Here is a 22,473-nt window from a genome sequence, read left to right on the forward strand (position 1 = left end):
AAACCGGGGATTTATTTTTTATTTATTTTGTGGAAATCAAGCTGCAGCTAAACGTAACAATGGTAAAAAGTACTAAAAAATATTAACACATTTGACACAAATTATTACCCCCAACTGTTTACCTTCTCATAATGCAACTGCAGTTATTTATTACTGTTTGGTTGGTGCGATGACAAAGTGACTTCCTCTACAAGAACATGACCATCGGAATCAACTCTGTAGGAGACATCCAGGCCTTCCAAAATCAGGTGATAGATAATATCACCAGAAAGAAACGAAGAAACCTGCTCAAATCCATTATCAGAAGCTTCATCAGGGTAATTGTCCAAGTCCAGAGCATGATCAACTGTTTCGCCATCTTCTGTCTTAACTAGGGAATTATGAGGGCGGCTTCTTTGAGATACCGATCTTATATCCCATGAGAGCACTTGCTTGACCAAGCTTTGAAATTCATCAGGTGATGCATAGAGCGATTTTTTTCCCTGAAAATATGCAAATGCAGTACCTCAAAATCCAACATATAAAAAGGAATACCATAAAGAATATGCAGGAGTCCTGTATGTGGGAATCAAGTTATGTCTTGTGTAATATCTTTAAAGTTTGAACCAATGCATGGAAATAAACAGTCCATTCAACACACAATTGGTTTTGATAAGACACAAGGAAATTAGCATAATAACAGCAACAGCAATCATTCTTGGTTTTTTGGTACAAATGATGAAAAATTGAAGTTAAGGTATGAACAATGGATGAGGTATTCCAAAGTAATAGGAGCATTTTGCCCATGTTATTTGGTTAAGAAGAAGGAATTGAAGGAGGAAAGAGATAAGGTGTGATGTATAACTGTTTACCCTTCCATATTAAAAAAATAAAAAAAAAAGGCTTCTTAAGGGTGAAATGTATGAAGAGGCAAGATTCTTTCTTCCTCCTGTCCTTCCATTTTCACGAGGAATTGGTATGGTGGGCTTGAAGGGAGGGATTCCCTCCACTCTTCCTTTCCCTGCCATATTCTCCTCTACCAATCAAAGGGAGGCCTTGCACCCTCACCCACTCCTCCCTCCCTCTTTCCTCCTTTCATTTTTCCACCAAGAGTCATTTTAAATCTACCTTGTTCTCTCATGCTACAGAAAAATCTCTGTAGACCCATTCAGAAGTTACTTTCATAGATTTAGGTGGAGAAAGAACACGAAATTGTTAGGATGAGCCCATGTCCATATTCTGTGAGGGGTCTGTGTAGTTCTTCTCTGGGTAGTGTTTCAGTAGGTTATTTGGGTTTGGTTCCTTCATGTTTGCTACGGGTTATCGTGCACCTTTTCCTTGTTTCTGAGTTTTTTGTCATTTCCTTGAAGGACACCCCCATCCTTCTATTGTATTCTTCATCTCTCCTTTGCTGTAGTTATTTTTTGCGTCTCTTAAACACTTGCATCATGGGACTAGGTCTTTGAAAATTACTGTTTTTTTTTTTCTATCATCAATGGTAATGTCCGGCATCTTGGAGCACCCCACATAATCCACCACAAGGAACATGCAATCCCCCGTCCCACGTGCACCGGAAAAATTCCCTGGGAGTGGCCCCAAGGGGATTTGAACTCCCAACCTCCAAACTGTGAAGTGAGAACCTTGTCATTAGGCTATCCCCTTGGGGTCTAGTCTTTGTAATTGATTTTTTCTCCCAGTGGGTGCTTCAGATTTGAGGCTTTTCACCTTTAACTTCTCATTACCTATTTCCTTCTTCTTTAGGGATCAATCTTCTTTAGGGATCAATAACAGCTCACATTTACTACGAAAGAACAAAAGCTAAAAAGAGAGTTTATTTAGCAACTTGCAAAGAATAATATATAGGATAATAGCCAATGCAGAAAGAAAAGAAAAGGAAACAGAATGAAGACAACAATTATTCAGATCAATCACATACTGAAAGAAATATCATATTTAATACTCCAATCAGATTTAAAAAGTCTTACCACAATCTTCCGACAATCAGCTAGAGCAGAGGGAAAGCCCTCAGAGAAGGTAACAGAAGCTACATCTAACAAACTGTCGACCTGTCCAAAATTAGGTCTTAATTTTAAATTTCAGAGAGACAATAATAAATATTAGAAAGTAAGACAGCAAAAAGGTTGCATATTTATTAAAATAAAAAAAGGTGATGTACAACATTAAAAGACCTTTCCAATCCATAAATCACACAAAAGTGCTAGCACAACCCATGTACATAGGATGTACACAGCACTATAGAAAAACCATACTATTACAATCTTCCAAACCTCTAAAAGAGGATCCAAAAAAAGTTAAGCACTGATGTAAAAGATCTGAAATAAAAAAACTATTCTATCTTTTTTGCATCCAACTCATGTACAAGGTATGATTATTATTGAACAATTGAAATAAATGGGATATAGATTGTCCGGATTCTGTAAAAGACTACAAAGCAAACTTCCTAATAAATTTTTTTCAGTGTTTGAAAAAATGCAAGGTCTCAAATGTAATGATTTATCAAATTAAAGAAAAGCCAAACCTTTAAGAGAATTGGATACAAAAAAGATAGAATCACTATAAAAGTATAGTGTTGATGCACATGGGCTACAGTATTGGTCCACTGATTGTACTTGGACTATATTTTTTTATTGGGTCTAAATATGGACTCTTCACGACTAGAATATTTTAGTAGTGAAGAGTCATAAGTTTTTTTATTTTTGTAGTAGTAATATAATCTTACTACAATGGTTTCTTTGACATAGCTTAATCCTTGCAAGGGTGAAACGATTTTTTTTTTTTTTTTTCTTTTTCTCTAGCAAACTACGGGGAGGGGGGACTCAAAACACGGGCACACCCACTCGGGGAGCTGGGCGATCTACAAACTAGGCCATTGGGCAATGCAATAAGCTTCATAGATTGATTTGTCAATTTTTTCCTTTTCTTGTCTCTTTAATTACTATTCCTGAGGAACTTTACAAAGCACCCAAACAGCTAATAGATGTAAAATCACAAGTAGCTTGTGAATCATGAATATAGTACCTTCACCCACACTGGAACAATTGCTCCCGGGATGCTGTCACAATATGGTAGGTAGGGTTTGACATCGAGAACAGGCTGTTGATCAAATTTAAACCACGAACAACACTCATTTAATAACATACAGTGCCTGGGTACAAATACATTTGAGCAATTTCTTTTAAAAAATGAAACTCAGATTTTCCCCCCATAACGCAGCTATTGATAGACCAATTCAACACTTACTGTTCCATCGACCAGATCCACACCAGAGAGCAGGACCTTATTTCCTTGTACTACCTCCACCTAAATGACAAGAAGAGTATATGTGTGAACACAATATGCCCCGCTTCTCAAAATGCATATCTAGCTAAGGCATACATCTTTCACTCAAAATCATAAATGTCCAGTGTTGAAAGAAGAAAATATGTTTCAATGAGATTACAGGGGATCGAAACAGGATTATACAGAGAAAAGAAGAGCAGTCGGGATGAAGGAACCAGAATCAAGTACATTATACATCACATCAAACATCTTAGTAATTCAAAAGAATCAAAACTGAATCCAGTCAATTGTTACTTAAGCGTGCACTGAACCCAATAACCCTTGTGGTTCATAAACATAGTACCAGATGTCATTATCCAGGAAGTGAATTGAGGCTGGCTGAAAGCTGCAATGTCAGGAAACGAACCTTGTGCTGCCTTCAAAAGTGGCATGTAACATATCATTAATTGAACAGAAGCCTTTTTGAATCCATGTCCTTTTTAAGGGGTACGGTTGTTTGAAGGAGAAACACAAGATTAAAATATTAGGAAAGGTTACTCCTGATAAAAGAACTAAAGGATATTCATTGTAATATATTTATCAAAAAGATTCCACTAGAAGTGTTTGGGTGGTTTTCTTTCGTGGAAGTTTCAACCTCTCTTAGCCTCCAGAGAAACAAAAAAATTCCAGTTTCTGAGAATACATTTTTCTCTTTTCAGAGTACAGTTGAATCAGTTTAGGAATAACTTATGTGCTTATAAAAGACGCATCTGTGCATTTTTAGAATTCAATTTTACCTTTGCCACAGTAAGCCCAATAGGGCATAGGCGATGTGGAGATCTTGTTGCAAATACTCCCATCCTTCCACCCTTCAATCTTGGTACTCTAACCTATTCATCCAGCCAACCTTTTTGTAGAATTCTGAAACATTTTAAAAATCACAAAAAGTAGAATCCATAGGAAACACTGTCTCAGATTAGTAGAACCACATACCTTCGCCTTAAACTTTGACTTACTTGGATGCTTCCATAACTTTTCAAGATCTGTATTCAAATGAAAAACATATAGAATCCAGCAATGACTATAATCTTCAAGACCCTCAAGAGATGCTGGAGGAACCCGAGAGGAATCAAATACCAAGCATGCCCTAGCAAGAGGTACAAGTAAAGGTTGCCTTGGCGTCCCATTCCTGCTTAAATGAGAAGGGTCAGTTCATGGGAGACTACACAAGCATTTAGAAATTCACAACCAAATTGGGTAGCTTGAAAGCCAATGTTAAACTTATGTCAGGATCATATGAATATTGCAATGTTAACCAACACATTGCATCAGCTTCCGAATGTTTTGAAAACGGTAAAAGGACGGCACATCGGCGCCTGAATGAGGTAAAAAGTAGGCAAGGGTTCCCAGGTTTTTCTGGGCAACTGCTGGTAAAAAAGTGTCCAATAATGTAGGCATAGGACGGGTAGTGTCCAATAATGTAGGTTTAGGACGGGTAAGGGAATGGAGTTGGTAGATACACTGATTAGAAGGGTTAATATTATAAGTCTACATGAAATTAAGAGGGTGTGAGGAAACCCCAAAGGGTTGGCTCAAGTGGTTAAGTGTTACAAGGGGAGCCTTGTCCAACATCAGATCCAGATGGGAAGTGAAATGGGTATAAATCGGTTGGGTGTTAGCCCCACCTAATAACTTAAGCTTTTGGATCGGATCGCGAAACACCCGGCCCGTTACAGTTGGTATCAAAGCCAAACTCAGTCCTTCGTTCGATTTCATGCGCAAGCGCCCGACCTAGAGGCGTACAGGTGAGAAGCCCCGGGTAGGCAAGGTGGCCCAACCGCAATGAGTTCGGGTGAGGGAGAATGCCACAAGGGGAATCTTGTCCCACATCAGATCCGGATAAAAAGTGAAAAGGGTAAAAATGGATTGGGTGTTAGCTCCACCTAATAACTAAAGCTTTTGGATCGGATCGCGAAGCACCTAGCCCGTTACATTAAGTTACTTGGCCCTGGTACCTCATAAAGCATGAGATTTAAGGTTCAACTCCTCTTGGGTGCAAACAATGCCTTGAGGTGGGGTGGGGTGTGTGAGTATCAATTAAGATATTTGAAAAAAAAGTGTGTGAGGAAAAGTTAAGTTATTGAGAATTCAAGATATAAACTTTATTACACTGGAAAAGAATAAAATAGAAATAAAGAAGCGATAATCGTCTATAAGAATTTTTTTTTTTTTTGAAAAAAAAAAAAAAAAAAAAAAAAGATGTTGTAACTGGTATTAGAAAAAAAGGATAGGATAATATTAGTAAAACTTGTATTAGGAGAAAATATAATTGATATAGTTAGCGCCTGTGCAATCGAAGAGGTAGTAAATGAACACATTAAAGCACAATTTGGGAATATATGGATGAATTAATTCGAGGGATACTTGAAGGAGTAAAATTATACATTGGAGGAGACTTTAATGGTCATGGAGGAAAAGATTGTGGAGATTATATTAGGTGGACCCAGATTTGAACACAAAAATGATGCTCAGGAGGCTATCTTAGGCTTTGCAGTGGAATATAATCTCATAATTTGAAATACCTAATTTAAAAATAATAATAAAAAATAATAAATAAATAAATAAAAGATCTTCATGTATGATGGATGGATGTATCACTAATTCACTATAGTTAAAATGACTGAGGAAAACAAGTAACTGTAAATTACTGTAGGCTTACATCAAATGTCAGTATGAAGCCAGTATCTTTTTGCATTAGTTATGGATGAACTAACAAGACAAGTCCAAGATGAGATTCCACAGTGTATGTTATTTGTTGATGATATTATTTCGATTGCTGAAACTAGAGGAATAAGTATTAAATTAAAGGTTTGGAGGAAAACTCTAGAATCAAAAAGGTTTAGGACAATTAGGAGTAAAGTTGAATATATGGAGCGTAACTTTAATAATTTCATTAATACAACAAATAGGGGAAGTAAGTGAGGATTGACAATGAAGAGGTACAAAAAAATGTATTTTCGTTATTTAGGCATAATGAAGGAGAAATTGGAGATAATGTTAATCATAAATCAAATGAAGGATCGGTTAAATGGAGGAGCACATCTATTATATTGTATGATCAGCATATGCCGTTAAAACTGAAAGGAAAGTTCTATAAAGCAACTAGTAGACACTTTTTTTTAAGGGGGTAGAATGTTGGACAGCTAAGAGCATATGCATAAAGTGAGTTGACTAACATGGAAATTTGAGATGGAAGTGCGGAACGACAAGAAAGGATAAAATTAGAAATGAGTACATCAGTGAAATGGTTAAAGTAACGCAAATTAGACATAAAATGATATAATCGATTAAGATAGTTTGGATGTACATAGACCACTAAGTGCACCAGTTAGGAAGAACAATTTGGTCCACATTGTGATTGAGGCTAATATTAGGAAACAGAAAGACCAAAATTAAAGTGGTATAGTTAGTAAGGAATGATGCGGTAACATGTGGTTTGACTGAGGTTAAGGCCTTAAGTAGATTGAAATAAAAAAAATAAGATTAATGTAACAAACCTCAGCTAGTTGGGAAAAAGGTTTTGTTGAATTGACATTATGAACAAACATACACAGAGGCATGTGTGTACAAGCGAGCAAGTGATCATATATAGGATGCCTTGTCCATGGTTGTAAAACTGAACCAAGCTACTCATAAATATGTGGTGATCCTGTAGGCGGGTGTGCGTCGGCGGGTGCAAGGCATTGGCAAACTACCACACTGGGCGAGCTACAGGTGCACAATCCCATATCGCCTGGGTGTAGATGGGGCAAGTGCTATATGTAAATTCAATACCCTTCTATGATACAACGTGTTTAAAAGCCGTGATGGCCGTGAACCTACCAGAACTTCAGAGTTAAGCGTGCTTAACCTGGAATAGTAACAGAATGGGTGACCCCATGGGAAGTCTCTGGTTTGGGGAGCCAAAAGCGGACAATATTGTGTCTGGCTAGAATGAAGGTCGTTACAAATGCTATCAGAGCCTGCCAGCAGGAAGTATGCCAACGGGGACATCGGGCCTCCAAGGGGGGTGGATTGTGGCAACCCTGTGGACTGGTGTGCGTGGGCGGGTGCGAGGCATTGGCAGGCTACGACACTGGGCGAGCTACAGGTACACAATCCCACATCGCCTAGGTTTAGATGGGACAAATGCTATATGTAGATTCAACACCCTTCTATGACACAACGCGTTTTAAAATCGTGATGGCCGTGAACCTACCAAAACTCCAGAGTTAAGCGTGCTTAACCTGAAGTAGTACCAGGATAGTTGACCCCCTGGGAAGTCTCTGGTTTGGGGGAGCCAAAAGTGGACAATATTATGTCTGGCTAGGGTGAGGGTCGTTACAAAATACCTCAAGCTTAGCTTGTTAAAAAGCTTTTTTGATATGTAGCCAATTAAATCAGTTAACATCAAGCTCAAGTTTGATTCTTACATTTAGTGGATGACATTCAAGGTCCGGTTCTTCTTCTTGATATATATATATATATATATCTAAAATGTTTTTGAGCAACCTTAGGGTTGTGAAATTTGATGTCCGGTTCCGGCGACATAAACCTAAAAGAAGCTCACCTATAGAAGAAAAGAAGCAGAAATAGTTTTTAAAAAATTATGAGCAATTAGTAAGCTTGCTTTTTCTAGTAATATGTTATTATCACTATGACACTATCCATTACTAAAGGCAGAACTAACTGCACAAAGAATACAATTCTTAGCCATCTGATTAAGAAGGTCACCTGACATCATTTACAAGCTTGAGCTTCACCAAATATTGAGAAACCAGTTCCAATATTCTTGTGAGCTTAGAGCCAGGCTCAAGCTGGATTGAAAACAAATCAAACCAAACTTGATATTCTGATACTTGGCCTAGCTATCTCTCTAATTTCTACTCCTAACTTCTTGTTAATACCAACCATGGTTCTACGCTTAAAACTCGACAGTTAAATTTTTAGGTATGGACCTGGCTTTTTTTAAACTGCCAAATTTACAAATGCATTAGTCGAACGGAAACTTCCAACAACTTCTTTCATTATTTGACCAATTTTCACAAAATTTTCAAAAATCTATCATATATATACTTCATAGCAGAATTTCAAACACCTTTGAAACCAAAATTTCTACTCTGAGAATATGCAACCAAAATTTTGCCACAATATAATTTAAGTGCCTCTTCGAATCCATATATAGTGTCTTTTTACTTTTTAGTATAAAGACATATGAAAGTGCAGATTATGGTGACGTTACAATGGCTGTAAGTTTATCCTCATTTTTTTTGTATTAACCACAATATTCCTTTTATATTGTAGCTTATCTTCATTTATCTAACAAATTCTATCAAGAAATCCAATCCAACAATTGGTGAGCTGACCAAATATGGTCCTTTCTATTAGTCAACTACCACTCAACATTAAAAATCAGTGAAAAATCTCACTGGATCTATGTTTTAGATAACCTGCTTACTCTACAGGCTATTATCGTGACCATGGAGGCATGGATACATGTAGCTTCATACTCGAGTAAATTTCCACTTTTCACAAAACAATGGAGCTTGTCTTATATACTTATTTTCATTTAGGAGGGACTCAAAATTTTATCATTTTCTTTAATATTTATCCTACTTTAGTAGAACTAAAACTTCTTAATGAAAATTATCCAGATCTTATATGGGTTAACACAATTGAATCTAGCTGTTTGCCTTTATTCAGTTACTTTGCCCTTCTACATAGGAATACAAGTGTACAACATATCGTATCAAGTGAAAAACTCAAATTAAGATTACTATGCAGTATCTAGTGTTTCTTGCATGAAATGATAAATTATATATTGTCATCCCAAATTACCTGGTAGAGAAGCATGACCGGACGATGGCAATAGGTATCATAGGATAAGAAGTGAACTCTGAATTGTCAGAACTAGGTTGGGTCAGTGATTTCCTTAAAGCCTACAATTATAATAAAGAAAAATAAGTTCATAAAATAAAGACATACCTCAAGGTTGAAGCAATTTTTTTCCTAAATTTTTTTTTTCCCTAAATAAGGTTGAAGCATTTATGACGTGAAGAAAGCCTAATAATACTACATAATTACATCCTCACCCAATCATAGACAAAAGGATCAAATGTTTGACAATAAAAAGGAACAAAGAGAATGCTACTCCAAAATTCTATTAACATTTTGTTTCTCAACTCTGAAGATAAAAGTGATCTAAGCTTGCAAAAAGCATTACACCTGGACAATAGTGTCAAAACAAACTCAGGAAAATCAAATTGAAGAAGGTATACAGAGATGTTTCAATCTGGACAATAGTGCCAAAACAAACTCGGGAAAATCAAATTGAAGGAATAAAGAAATGTCTCAATTAAATACCTTCGTAGCACTGGACTGAAGATTAATTTTCTCGTATTTAGTAGATATCTAACTTAAAAGGAAATTTTGCAACTGCTTTTTTTCTTCTTCTTTTACTTTTGATAAGTGAAATTTGCAACCGCTTGGAGACAAGAAAATTTGTTCAAGTTAAAAATAAGTCTGATGAGTAGAAGAAAGCGAAAAATATATTTTTGCATATGAAGGTGTGATAATGTGGTGGGGCTCTACAGCTATTAAAGCGCCACAAACAAGGAGAAACGACTGGTGACACCTGGACGAGCAAGAATGCCTCCTGGAAGCTTCACTAGAACTGATCGTGAGCAATACACAAACCTCGTTCCAGAGGTTCCGTAATACTCGTCAAGAAGAGCAATAATGACCAAAAATTCATACTGATTCTAATTTTTCCAAAACATAATCCATTCTTATCACATTTACAAAACACAAATGAAAAGTTCAGGAACCGAACTACTCAAACTTCAACCAGAAGTAAAACTACAAATGCTACATAGAATTTGGTGGTGTGCTGAATGGGTATAGATTCTAACTCACAAAGTCAAACATGTATTATCCATACCGAACACTAATTTCTTACATAGTGCTGCACCAACCTTTGCACTCAAAATAAGTCCTGGTCGGGTCAAAAGGTCTAAGCAAAAGCCAAGAAGATAAGTTTATCAAATGTAAAGAGACTCCCAAGAGCTCAGCAAAACATATGGTAGTGTTTCACCTTGTAGATGGTCCCCAAAGGAGGGAGATAAAAAAGTTCTAGCCACCTCAGTTGAAAACCCAGAAGCTATTCATTTTACAAAATTTCTTGCATAGCTCTCCTTAAAAATCCACAAAAAAGAGCACGGGTATTTCATCCCACGTCTCCTTCTTTTGAACATATTCTTTGAAGAAAAAATAAATAAATTACGAGTAACATTTTGAGTGTGAAATATCACTGGATTTGATAAAAAAGAAGGAACTTATGGTAAGAACATGTCACCAATGCATCTACACATGCAATAGATGGTCCATACATATTGTTTAGATCCTTTGAAAATAAAGCAGCAAATGGCTAAAAGGTGTATTTCTAGAATTGCTATAACAATTAGAATTCTGCCCCCATGTGCGCAATAGTCATTCCGCTTGTTTGATTACAAATCAAATTAATAACAAAAATGAGTAAAATTTAACTTAGCAAAGTTATTCAAAACTGGATGGCATATTGCTACAATTAGTACCAGAAAGCCCAAATGTTAAATCCCATTCTTGGCAAGTAAGAATCCATTTCCTAATATGGGTTGGATCATAATATGTGTATACATAATATATAGACTGGTCAATTTGAATACAGATTCAAGGTAAGAGGGTGTGCACAACACCTGTTGAGCCCTAATACGGCCTTGCCTTTCAGCAGCACACTTCTCTAATGAGCCCTTGAGAGATAACTCGAGCTTTCGAATCTTCTCATTCGTATGTATTGTTTTTCTCCCCCAGAAATGAACTGAAAATATAGAACATAAGGAATACATACATACGTAGTATAGATATAAAGATATATATTTCAGGGGTGCCTGTGCTTAGGGTTTCGGGAGAGAGTGTACCAGAGATGGCTGCAGATGCAGAAATAGTGGCAACCGCCAGTGTTATGGAGAATGTTAACCATTTCGATGATGCGTCAAAAGCGCCCATCACCCAGCCTTTCTTCCTTCACGACTCTCTTGCTTGTTTTAAACCTACGCTTCCTTTTCCGTTTACCCACTGCGTTGGTGTCAACTGTCAAGTCGGGGGCTACTCAACTGTGTGTGTGGTTTTTTTAAATTAGGTTTATTACATATTCAATCATTTCCTTAATCTACCAAAAAAAATATATATTCCGTATGTATATATTACATACATACATATATCTTAGGGTCTCGAGCCAAAAACATTGAGTTCTTAACATTCAAATTTTTAGCAAATAAGGACAAATGTTAAAAAGACTAAAATGACCTCTCTATAACTAAATAAAAAACAGGTAAAAAAATTAATTAATTGTGAAATAACTAAATTGTCCTTCTTTTTATGTATATAATATAGAGTTGCGGGCAAAAAATATTATGGTATACATATAAAGTATACAACCCATGTACGTTTTAAACCTCATTAACATTTAATTTTGGTGCAAACAATGACCTGAATACTTAAAAGTCTAAGTATCCCTCTACAACTGAATAAAAAAATAGATAAAAAAAACTAATTAAATGTGACAAGTGTGTATATATATAAGGGCATTATCGAAATAGATAAAGGTATTTTTAAAATTATATATCTTAAAAATGTCGCGTGCAATGTACATGAATAAATTTTTAACGAATTAATGACATCAAACCTTTATTTGCCACATTTTTTCAAACTTAAAGGACTTATATATTCAAAATAAATTATAGGGATAGTATTTGCCCAAAATGTAAACATAAGTGGTGTTTTTCTCACTTTGCTCTTATGAGGGCATTATAGGAAGAGATAATGATGTTTTTGGAATTTTATATCTTTACAGTGAAGTCAATCCTTTTTTTACTTAATTTCCAAACTTAACGGACTTATATACATAACATAAGCCCTTCTTTGCTCATTTTTTCAAGCTTAACGAAGTTAAATACTCAAAATAAACGATAGGGGTATTATTTGCCCAAAATTAAAACATTAAGAGTGTTTTTCTCACTTTGCCCAATATCTTATTCTATGTTTAATACTCGCTCATGTAATCGTATTATTTATTATTAAAGTAATATTCTAATTCTTTTTGGCATGTTACTATTCCTATGTTACTAATACTTTTTTTTTTTTTTTTTTTTTTCAGATTAAGTAATATCATTGGGGCAATTTACCTTTAATACAATGGATAAGATTGATTTAATTTTATAGGGTAAAGTACAATGACGCCCCTAAGATTTGTCATATTGACAGTCATAGTCATATACAAGTTCATTATTTTTTGGATAAAGACACCCTTAAAGTTTAAAAAAGTTGACAAAGACACCCATGTAACCACTTGTCATATATAACACACGGGGAATTGACCAACTTGCCCTTTGACCATTAATGAACCTTTTTAATTTTACAACTTAATGTGTTGAAAATAAACAATGAGATGGATATAAAAAAGTTAATTGAAAGCAAATATAATACAATTCAATAAAATAGTTGTATTGTACACCCTAAAGCAAAAGACGGTAAATTTGTTTATATGATTCGCTAATGTTTCTATTGTAAGAACTTTCTAACATAAATAAAATTCATGGATCCAATGCATAAATTTATAGGAGACATACCCGGATATAGAAACTTAGTTCGGAGATAACTACAGCGGAAACAATCTTCAATCATCTCCTAAGTTTACAAAATCGGATGATGGACTCCAGGCCTATTACACATATATAAGGGTTGGGATCGTTTTAGTTCATACGCGAAGAGATGTATGGGTTTCATTAACCGACATAACTCTTTATATGTGATTGTTCATTCTAAGGGTGCAACCTCCCTTATATGCATATATAAACAATATATTTAATTAATTATTGATAGACTACTATTTTGATTACATTCTCCCACTTAGTCTAATAATAATTAATTTTGATCACCTTAATATCAAAATTATCATAAATACACTCTAGAAATTAATACATATATTTACAAGCACATGAGTAGCGAATACTTCATTTGCATAAATCTACAGGAGACATACCTGGATATAGAAACTCAGTTTGGAGAGAACTACACCAGAAACAATCTTCAGACCGTTTCAGTTCATAAGTGAAGAGATGTATTGATTTCTTTAACCAACACAACTCTTTATATGTGACTATTCATTCTAAGGGTGCAACCTTTCTTATATGCATATATAAACAATATATTTAATTAATTATTGATAGACTACTATTTTGCTTATATTCTCCCACTTAATCTAATAATAATTAATTCTGATCACCTCAATATCAAAATTATCATAAATGCACTCTAGAAATTAATACATATATTTACAAGCACATGAGTAGGGAATATTTCCTTTGCATAAATTTATAGGAGACATACCTGGATATAGAAACTTAGTTTGGAGAGAACTATACCAGAAACATTCTTCAACCCTCTCCTAAGTATGCAAAATCGGATGGTGGACTCTACGACTATTACGCATATATATAGTGAGGGTTGGAAAAATTATAATTCATACATGAAGAGATGTATTGGTTTCATCAACCGACACAACTCTTTATATGTGATTATTCATTCTAAGGGTGCAACCTCTCTTATATGCATATATAAACAATATATTTAATTAATTATTGATAGACTACTTTTTTACTTACATTGGTCTTATGGTAAATTTGTTTATATGTTTCACTAATGTCTTTGTCTTATGGTAAAATGATAAGTGCTTAAATGTTGCACATTTCAGCACCTAAGCTAAGGTATTAGTCTTTGCATTTATCTTATTTTTATGTTTGAGTCATAATTTATGTTTATGTATATTTGAGGGCAATAAAGTTTAAACGGGTTTAAAACGATCCATTGCCGCATTTTTAGAGACAAGCAGAAAGTTCCAGAACATTTCAAAATAAATCAGAAAAACGCCAAAAGCTGGGTCCGGACGTCATGCTACTGGCAGCAAACCAGTTACGGGATTGTCTTATTTTATTGGTTACGGTATTAACTTATTTGGGCTTATTTTGTAACATATTTGGCTTTAATAGGCTTGTTACTTAAGGCCTAGTGAACCATTATTTTTAGGGTTAGTTTTTAATTATTTTAATAGTTAGTTTTTATTTATTTTATTAAGTTTTATATTCTGTATCGTTTTTTTTACGCTCTCTCTCTAGAAAAACACGCGAAAGAGAGAAAAAGTAAGAACATGCGAGGGTTTTGAGAAGCAACTCAGAGATTATGAAGCAGATGATGGAACTTGTTGACACCTTGAGTTCATCAATCATGAGCGGCTAATTCTTCAACTTAGGGTTAGATAAACCCTAAGCATGTAACCTAATTCTTAACTCTTGACTTTTGGGGATTTATTTGTGTAATATATGTTATAGCCTTGAAATATATAAATTAATTCTTTCATTTGATTATCTATGTCAATCTCATATTGTCTTATATGTTTTTGAATGATAATAAATTTCTACACTTGATTTCTTTGTGAATTGAATTATGTGATGGCTATACATTGTGTTAAGTAGATGTAATTGTGTTTTGATTTGATGAAAATTGTTTACACTTGATGGATGGCACTACATGTTTAGGTTAATTCATTGTCTAATTAGTTTTAATTTCATGCTTAATTAGTTTAATTTAAGTTTAATTAGTTAATTGCACTTTAATTCCTAGGTAAGTAGACCATTCATACTTGTGTTTAAATTCCATACTTTTTGTCTCAATTGCATTATCCTTTTGATTAATATAGACTAAATTGTAACTTAAATTGATGGATCATGCTTTGAATTAGTGAATTGCACTACACTTAGTTTAATTGTCATTAGGTAGGCAATTTAGGCTTAACATTGATGTTTCATACTTTTCATTACAATTGTTAACCTCATTTAGAATTACATTTGATTTTCCCCAATTAATTGAAAGTTAGTAAGTTAGGGAATGTGCTTAGTGGTGAATCCTACACCCCAAATCTATTTCCTAATCTTTTAAACTCTATTATTTTGTTGCAAGTATTTAAATTAAAATTAGTTCTAATCCCAAAACAAACCTCTTTTCAGCAATCACATAAGTACTAAAGTAAAATTCAATTCTAAAAACCAACATATTTTAGATCTCTTGGGACGATCCTTGCTCGCTTCGTACTCCATAGTATAAATGTTTAGTGGTTTTATAAATTATAAAATATGGTGCCCACTTGACATTATTTCTAAACCTAAAGTGTTATGCATTTTTTGTGCACACGCACCAGTAAATTTGTTTGTGTTTGTTTTAGAATTTATTTTTCCTCAATGGAAATATGGAATGCATATAGTTAAAATAAGAAAAGTAAAGAAATATTTAATCTTACAGATAATTTTTTTATTTTATTCTTAACCATTTTTAAAAAGATTGACTTGGGAAACCATATATTTCTACTCCCCTCTAGTATTTATTTATTTTTATTTTTTCATTTTATCCCTATTGGGACTTGAATCATCGACCTTTTTATTCTGTATGGTGAGGAGATACCATTTGATTAGAAGGCCCTTTGTAACGACCAAAATTCAAAGGATCCGAGTCATTAACGAATAATGCAACTCAATTGGGTCCTTACCCAAACCCGATGTTAAACTAAGGGTAAAACGATCATTTGACGTTACATCATTGTTTAACAGGCTTATTACGATCATAACATTCATTAATGAGATGTACAATGAGGTTACAACGAAGTCTCAGGCCAAGGACATAAGTGTCCAAATGTACACATGTGAATACGACTATGACCGATTGTAGGGCACTGGACAACTGATTGTCCAGCGTCCTACGTGCACTTACACGCGTACTAGGGTTGCGCATGGCACACATCATGACAAGTGACAATCGATCGTAGTGTGCTACAATTGATCACCTAAATCCCAGCTTATTGGCCTACAGTAAATTGGACCCAAAATTCAATTTATGCAATGGACGGCAAGTCGTAAGGTTCCTACAACTGATTATCGAACCCAAAAAATATATATATTTCTTTGCTCATTTTAAATCATGGGTCTCATTCTTAATTGAAAGTTGGTCATTTGGGCCATTTAGTACCAATCCCGGCTCACAATGCAATGGGTAATGGAAGCAACAATGACATCCATATACAAGAATAGATGCAAAGTGGTCCATAATCATTCTTAATCAGAATGGTTCTCTTACATCCCCAAGTACAGAATAACACTATAATCATTACATATGTACCAAGACATATTTGGTCACCAAAAGAATATAGTTACAACTCGAGACGAAAGAAGTATCGTTAACAACATAATTACACCAAGTCACAAAATGGTTAGCTATCATGGGATGGTCATCATTCTACACAAGTCTTGTCACAAAAGGGTCAAAAGTTGTCAATTTCAAGCCTAAGCTTACGGGGGTACGTCCTTTGTTATTTCCTTGTCGGTTCCTGAAAATAATAAGATAGGGGTGAGCACAACGACTCAGTAAAAAATGCCTAAGTAGCATCTCCTCAAGTCGCATAAGTAAAGGCACATAACACATAATAAACATAGAGGAATGAAGTGGGTTCATGGTTAGGATGACGACACAAACCTCAATTCATTCATAAGATAATAAAATTCTCAAACGATGAATGCATGAAAATGTGAGTCCGCATATCACTCACACAACCCATACTTCACACACACCCACACCAAAACCATGTTAACTAGCCGAATTTTGGGTACCTCCCTCCATCCCTAGGGGAAATTTGCTATCATCCTTGGCACAAGGTACCTCCCCACTACCATTTGGAGCCCGGGTCACTAAATTACACATGGGGTACCTCACCATTCCCCTATTAGCTAATTAGCACATCTGAGTATGCGTTACCCCTTAAATACCAGGTAAAATGAAAATCGTTATCTGCAAACTTATAAAAATCAATTTCCCTTCTCACATCATCACACACACTCCCATCATGAAATACATGGATGCCAAAAATATATCATGGCATGCCTGAAACCATACATTGCATAATCTTACCTAATTTCGAATAAGTTAGTCATGACATTATGATAATTGATAAATGAGAACTCATATAAGTATTAAATCAAGTAATTGGTATGCTAGGTTAGACATACTATCAATTTTGAAGCAAGATAGCACAAATTAATCTTGTATCTCGTGAAATTTCTCAAGTAACACTTGATACAACATGAAAACCACATTACGACCACTTTAAGAGCATTGAACTTCACATTGTTAACAAATAAGCAAACATTGATCACATATTCAATGATACAACTTAAGCTAAGCAAGTATTATTAAATTAAACATGATTACATGGGGAAAAACAAGAAATTACTTACAAAGGTCTAGGAAATTACTAATTAGACAAACCTTACCTCAAATCCAAGCCAAAATCTATGTGCCTCCAAATTTGAAGATGATCCAATGCCCCCCTCCCCCCGGGCCTGATTGAGTAGGTCACATTCTCCAACTAGCATTTTCCCTACTTCATACTGCAGCTTGATAAAAAATGGGGTTAAAAGGGGGCTTGTTTGGTGTAAAAAAAATGAAGAAGAAATAGTAGAGAAAGAGAGAGAATAAGAAAATGTGAGGAGAACGAGAGTGACATAGATTTGTGGCCAAAAACAAGGTATCTAGCACATTCTACACACCATTAGACAAAGGTAGGTCCCCGTGTATACCAACTTCCGAAAATCGCCCTTCAAGTATATTTACAACTACAACTATGCCATACACATATACACATTATTATATACTAATAATGAAAATAATAAAAAATAAAATGATGTCGGGAAAATTCCCAAACATGGAAACCCGACCCTAGTGTCACGCCCCGCCTATGAAGGTTGTGCCACACAGGCGACACGCAGACGCTGAGGAGGACGCTGCATGGCGACTACATGGCATGGGAGTTTCTAGAATCTTCCGGAGTAGTCTAGAGTTGTGTGGAAGATTCTAGATATGTGTAGAAATGTGTAGAACATTATAGAAGTGTGTGGAAGGTTTTAGAATTCTCCAGAATTGTGTGGAGTAGTATAGAGAATTCTAGAATGTTATAGATACTAATAGATAAGCATGGAAGTGTGGAGAAGGTGGGAGAAGATTCTAGAAAATCGATCTCCACTGTTGGTTAGAATGCATCCTAGCCGTCCATTAGGGATGGGGATGCCTATAAATAGAGGTAGGACTTCATTTTGTAGGCAACAAGTCCTAGAGTGAGTCTTGAGAGCCTTGTAGAGAGCTTGAGTGATAGCCTTGTACAAAGCATTCTTTGAAGTAATAGAAGTGTTCTTTCCTTGCCAACTTAAGTGCCTTAGTGTGTGTAAGTGTGCAAGCCAAGTGAGGAGATGGCGAGGGCAACTACAATACTAGTAAGTGCACGAGGGGAGTGTGTTGGCTAAGGTGTGCATGGGAGTTAGGCTGACCAAGTACTTGCGAGAGTGGAAGCAACGTCTTGGTGCCGTACGGGAGCAGCTAGAGTGGTGCTGAAACTCTAAGCCCGTAACAGTTGGTATCAGAGCAGGTTCGTCAATGGAGCTTTGTTGGAGTAGACATGGCTAGCGGAGGAGACCACTAAGTCCACATCTTAGAGCAGAGCTTGGAGGAGAAGCTTGCCACACACTTGGTCTACACAGAGACCAAGTTTAATAGGCTCGAGAGAAGGATGGCGGAGCTCTACGAGCTGATTGATGGCATCGCCAACAAGGCGCAAGAGAAGGAAAGGGACTTGCATGATCTGGTAGACGACTTGCGCGTGGAGATTGCCGAGTGCAAGAAGGAGTTTTCCCAGGCGCGCGAGGTCGTGGTGAAGCCAAGGAAGAAGAAGGCACCGGAGCCCAATGAGTACGATGGGGTGAGAAATGCGCGCCAGATTGGCAACTTCTTCTGGCACATGGAGCGGTACTTCGAGTGCATGGAGATTGAGGATGATGAGGAGAAGGTGCAGACAGGCACTATGTACCTCACAGACATCGCTGCTCTATGGTGGAGGCAGCGCTTCACCGGTAGGGGCGCAAGAGCAGTTGATACATGGGAGGAGTTCAAGAGGCAGTTCTACCCTAAGTGCGTTGAGGACCTCGCCATAATCAACCTAAGGCGCCTGAAGCAGAAGGGCAGCATAAGGGAGTATGTGACGGAGTACTCCAACTTGATGCTGGAGATCCCAGAGATGCCGGAGCGGCAACGCGTGTGCTTGTTCATTGATGGGTTGCAGTCTTGGGTAGCCACAGAACTGAGAAGGAGGGAGCCTAGAGACTTGGCATCCGCAATGGCTATAGCGGAGCGCCTTAAAGACTTTAGGCGCTATGACAAGAGGGCCACGTCTCCCAAGAGGGACCACGGCAAAGGTAGGGGAGACCGTCGCTTTAAGAAAAGGGGCTCGCCCAAATCAAGTGATGATGAATACAGCGATGAGGAGAGACGCCCACGCCATGATAAGGGCAAGGACCATGGAGAGAGGTCCAAGGCTAGTGGCAAAGGGGAGCGCCGCGATAAGGGCAAGTGGGAGCCGAAGTGCTACTTGTGCGAAGGGCCGCACATATTGCGACACTGCTCCAACAAGAAGACCATGAACGCCCTTGTGAAGGATAAGGGCAAGGGCAAGGTGGACGATGCGGGCAGCGATGTAGATAGGTGTATGGGGGCTATACAGATGCTGAGTAGCATGACGCATGACACCAAGAAGAAGGGCAAAACAAAGAAGGTAGCTGGGGTACGCTATGTGGATGCGCAGGTTGGTGGCAAAGCCGTGCAAGCGTTGGTGGACACGGGCGCTACACACAACTTCATTACCCCGGAGGAGGCGCAACGACTTGGTTTGGAGATGCGCAAAACGGAGGGCTGGATCAAGGACGTTAACTCCGAGGAGGCACGCGTGAGTAGAGTATGCAAGGAGGTGGAGCTATGCATGCAATGATGGAAGGGCAAGGCCGACTTCCAGGTTGCGGAGATGGACGACCATGACATGGTGCTGGGGCTGGAGTTCATGGACAGAAACAATGCCGCGCCACTACCATGCCTTGGTGCATTGATGATACTTGGAGGTGAAGAGGGCAAGGCCGCATGCATGGTGCAACTTGTGGGCAGGAAGGAGAGTCCAGAGGTGGCAGTCAACACGATGGAGCTCGTGAGGACCTCCCATCTCCCAAAAGGCGCTGGTACGTTTGGGCTAAGGACATATGCGCAAGTGCTGATGACCTGCGAGAGGCTGGGTCAGCTGAAGAAACCGTGACGAGGGTATCACGAAAATAGGTGGGGGAGAATGTCACGCCCCGCCTATGGAGGTTGTGCCATGCAGGCGACACGCAGACGCTGAGGAGGACGCTGCATGGCGACTACATGGCATAGGAGTTTCTAGAATCTTCCGGAGTAGTCTAGAGTTGTGTGGAAGATTCTAGATATGTGTAGAAATGTGTAGAACATTATAGAATTGTGTGGAAGGTTCTAGAATTCTCCAGAATTGTGTGGAATAGTATGGAGAATTCTAGAATGTTGTAGATACTAGTAGACAAGTATGGAAGTGTGGAGAAAGTGGGAGAAGATTCTAGAGAATCGATCTCCACCGTTGGTTAGAATGCATCCTAGCCGTCCATTAGGGATGGGGATGCCTATAAATATATGGATGACTTCATTTTGTAGGCAACAAGTCCTAGAGTGAGTCTTGAGAGCCTTGTAGAGAGCTTGAGTGCTAGCCTTGTACAAAGCATTCTTTGAAGTAATAGAAGTGTTCTTTCCTTGCTAACTTAAGTGCCTTAGTGTGTGTGAGTGTGCAAGCCAAGTGAGGAGAGGCGCGAGGGCAACTACAACACTAGTAAGCGCACGAGGGGAATGTGTTGGCTAAGGTGTGCACGGGAGTTAGGCTGACCAAGTACTTGCGAGAGTGGAAACAACGTCTTGGTGCCGCACGGGAGCAGCAGTGGTGCTGAAACTCTAAGCCCGTGACACTAGGCCCACATGGGACCTCCCGGGCCCGAAAGCCCAAAAATGGTGAAATAAACTAGAATGCTTTTCAAGAGTCCTAAACTCAAAGATATGCCCTAAATAACATTTGAAACCCACGTGATACGCAAACCGGTGCTCAAAAATAATAATTAAGAAAAATAGAGAAAATGGCAAAAAATTCGGGACACTACACCCGTGATACTCTACTATAGTATTGCACTCCACTTTTTTATTTTCCTTTCAGAAAAATGACAACAAAATCCCCAAACTTATACATTATATTTTATTTTATATTACCATAACTACCCTTTATAAGTTTACATTATATTTTTTTAAGGTTTTTTTTTTTTTTTTTTTTTTTTTTCTTCTTCTAATATATATATATATATGCTCTCTTTTCTCACATTAGTAGCCCATTTTTTCCATTTTAGAGTGTCCTAAATTAATTGTCCATTTTGAAAAGTCAAACAAATTAAATACAATATTTTCATAATTACCCGTCTAACTTTTCAAAAATCTTTCAACTTGTTTTTTATATATTTAAAGTTTAAAAGGAAACTTAGTAATTTAAAAAGGGGACAATGAAATTAATTGTATCTCCTCTTAAAAGTTAGAAAACCAAAGATGAACAACTAAAATGGAGGGTGTGTGTGTGTATATATATATATTATATGTATGTGTTTTATCATTGAGATCTAAAGAAAAATATATAATTAAATATAATGCAATCCAGTTGAATCAAATCAGTTCTTATTTCTTAAAAATATATCAATTAATATAATTAAAATCAATAAAATTACAAATAATAAACAAATTCAGCGTAAATAAACTAAACAAAGAAGTCAAATTAACTAATTTGATGAAAAAATTTAAATGGTTTATTGTTACAAGGGATATTGGTCTCACATCGGATCCGATGTAAAATGAAAGGGGTATAAATTGGTAGGTATGCAGCACTACCTAACAGCTTAAGTTGTTAGGTAAATGGACAAGCGTCCACCCGTTACTGTTGGTGTTAGAGTCAGACTCAATTCTTGATTCGGTGCCACGCCAAATGCCCGACCCCGAAAGCGTTCGGGTGAGCCACTCGAGTAGGTAGGGTGGCTCTACAGCAACGAGGGCGTTGCTAATTCGAGTGGGAAAAAAATGTTATAAGGGGTACTTTATCAATGACAAAATCATATTAATATCATAATTCTTTAT

General features: G+C 36.9%; 1 protein-coding gene across 3 annotated transcripts; it reads right to left on the reverse strand.

Annotated features, from left to right (window-relative positions):
* Positions 1-68: 68 nt before the first annotated feature.
* LOC132278400 (uncharacterized) lies at positions 69-11,458 on the reverse strand. 3 transcript variants are annotated; one of them, XM_059780190.1, is made up of 9 exons: positions 11,253-11,457; positions 11,031-11,152; positions 9,136-9,236; positions 4,252-4,447; positions 4,056-4,148; positions 3,241-3,300; positions 3,019-3,093; positions 1,965-2,045; positions 69-482 (listed from the first exon to the last, which is right to left on the reverse strand). In XM_059780190.1, exons 1-9 carry the CDS (start codon positions 11,338-11,340, stop codon positions 144-146), a joined length of 1,155 nt encoding a protein of 384 aa, XP_059636173.1. In that variant the 5' UTR covers positions 11,341-11,457; the 3' UTR covers positions 69-143. The 3 variants fall into 3 exon arrangements, with proteins under 3 accessions (XP_059636173.1, XP_059636174.1, XP_059636175.1); XM_059780191.1 differs by lacking the exon at positions 3,019-3,093 and having other exon boundaries at positions 11,253-11,458; XM_059780192.1 differs by lacking the exons at positions 3,019-3,093; positions 3,241-3,300 and having other exon boundaries at positions 11,253-11,458.
* Between the last annotated feature and the right edge of the window lie 11,015 nt (positions 11,459-22,473).

The sequence above is a fragment of the Cornus florida genome, unplaced genomic scaffold (genome assembly GCF_030987335.1).
Source record: "Cornus florida cultivar Cherokee Brave unplaced genomic scaffold, ASM3098733v1 CherokeeBrave_3.0.0_Hap2_Chr10, whole genome shotgun sequence".
Taxonomy (NCBI): domain Eukaryota; kingdom Viridiplantae; phylum Streptophyta; class Magnoliopsida; order Cornales; family Cornaceae; genus Cornus; species Cornus florida.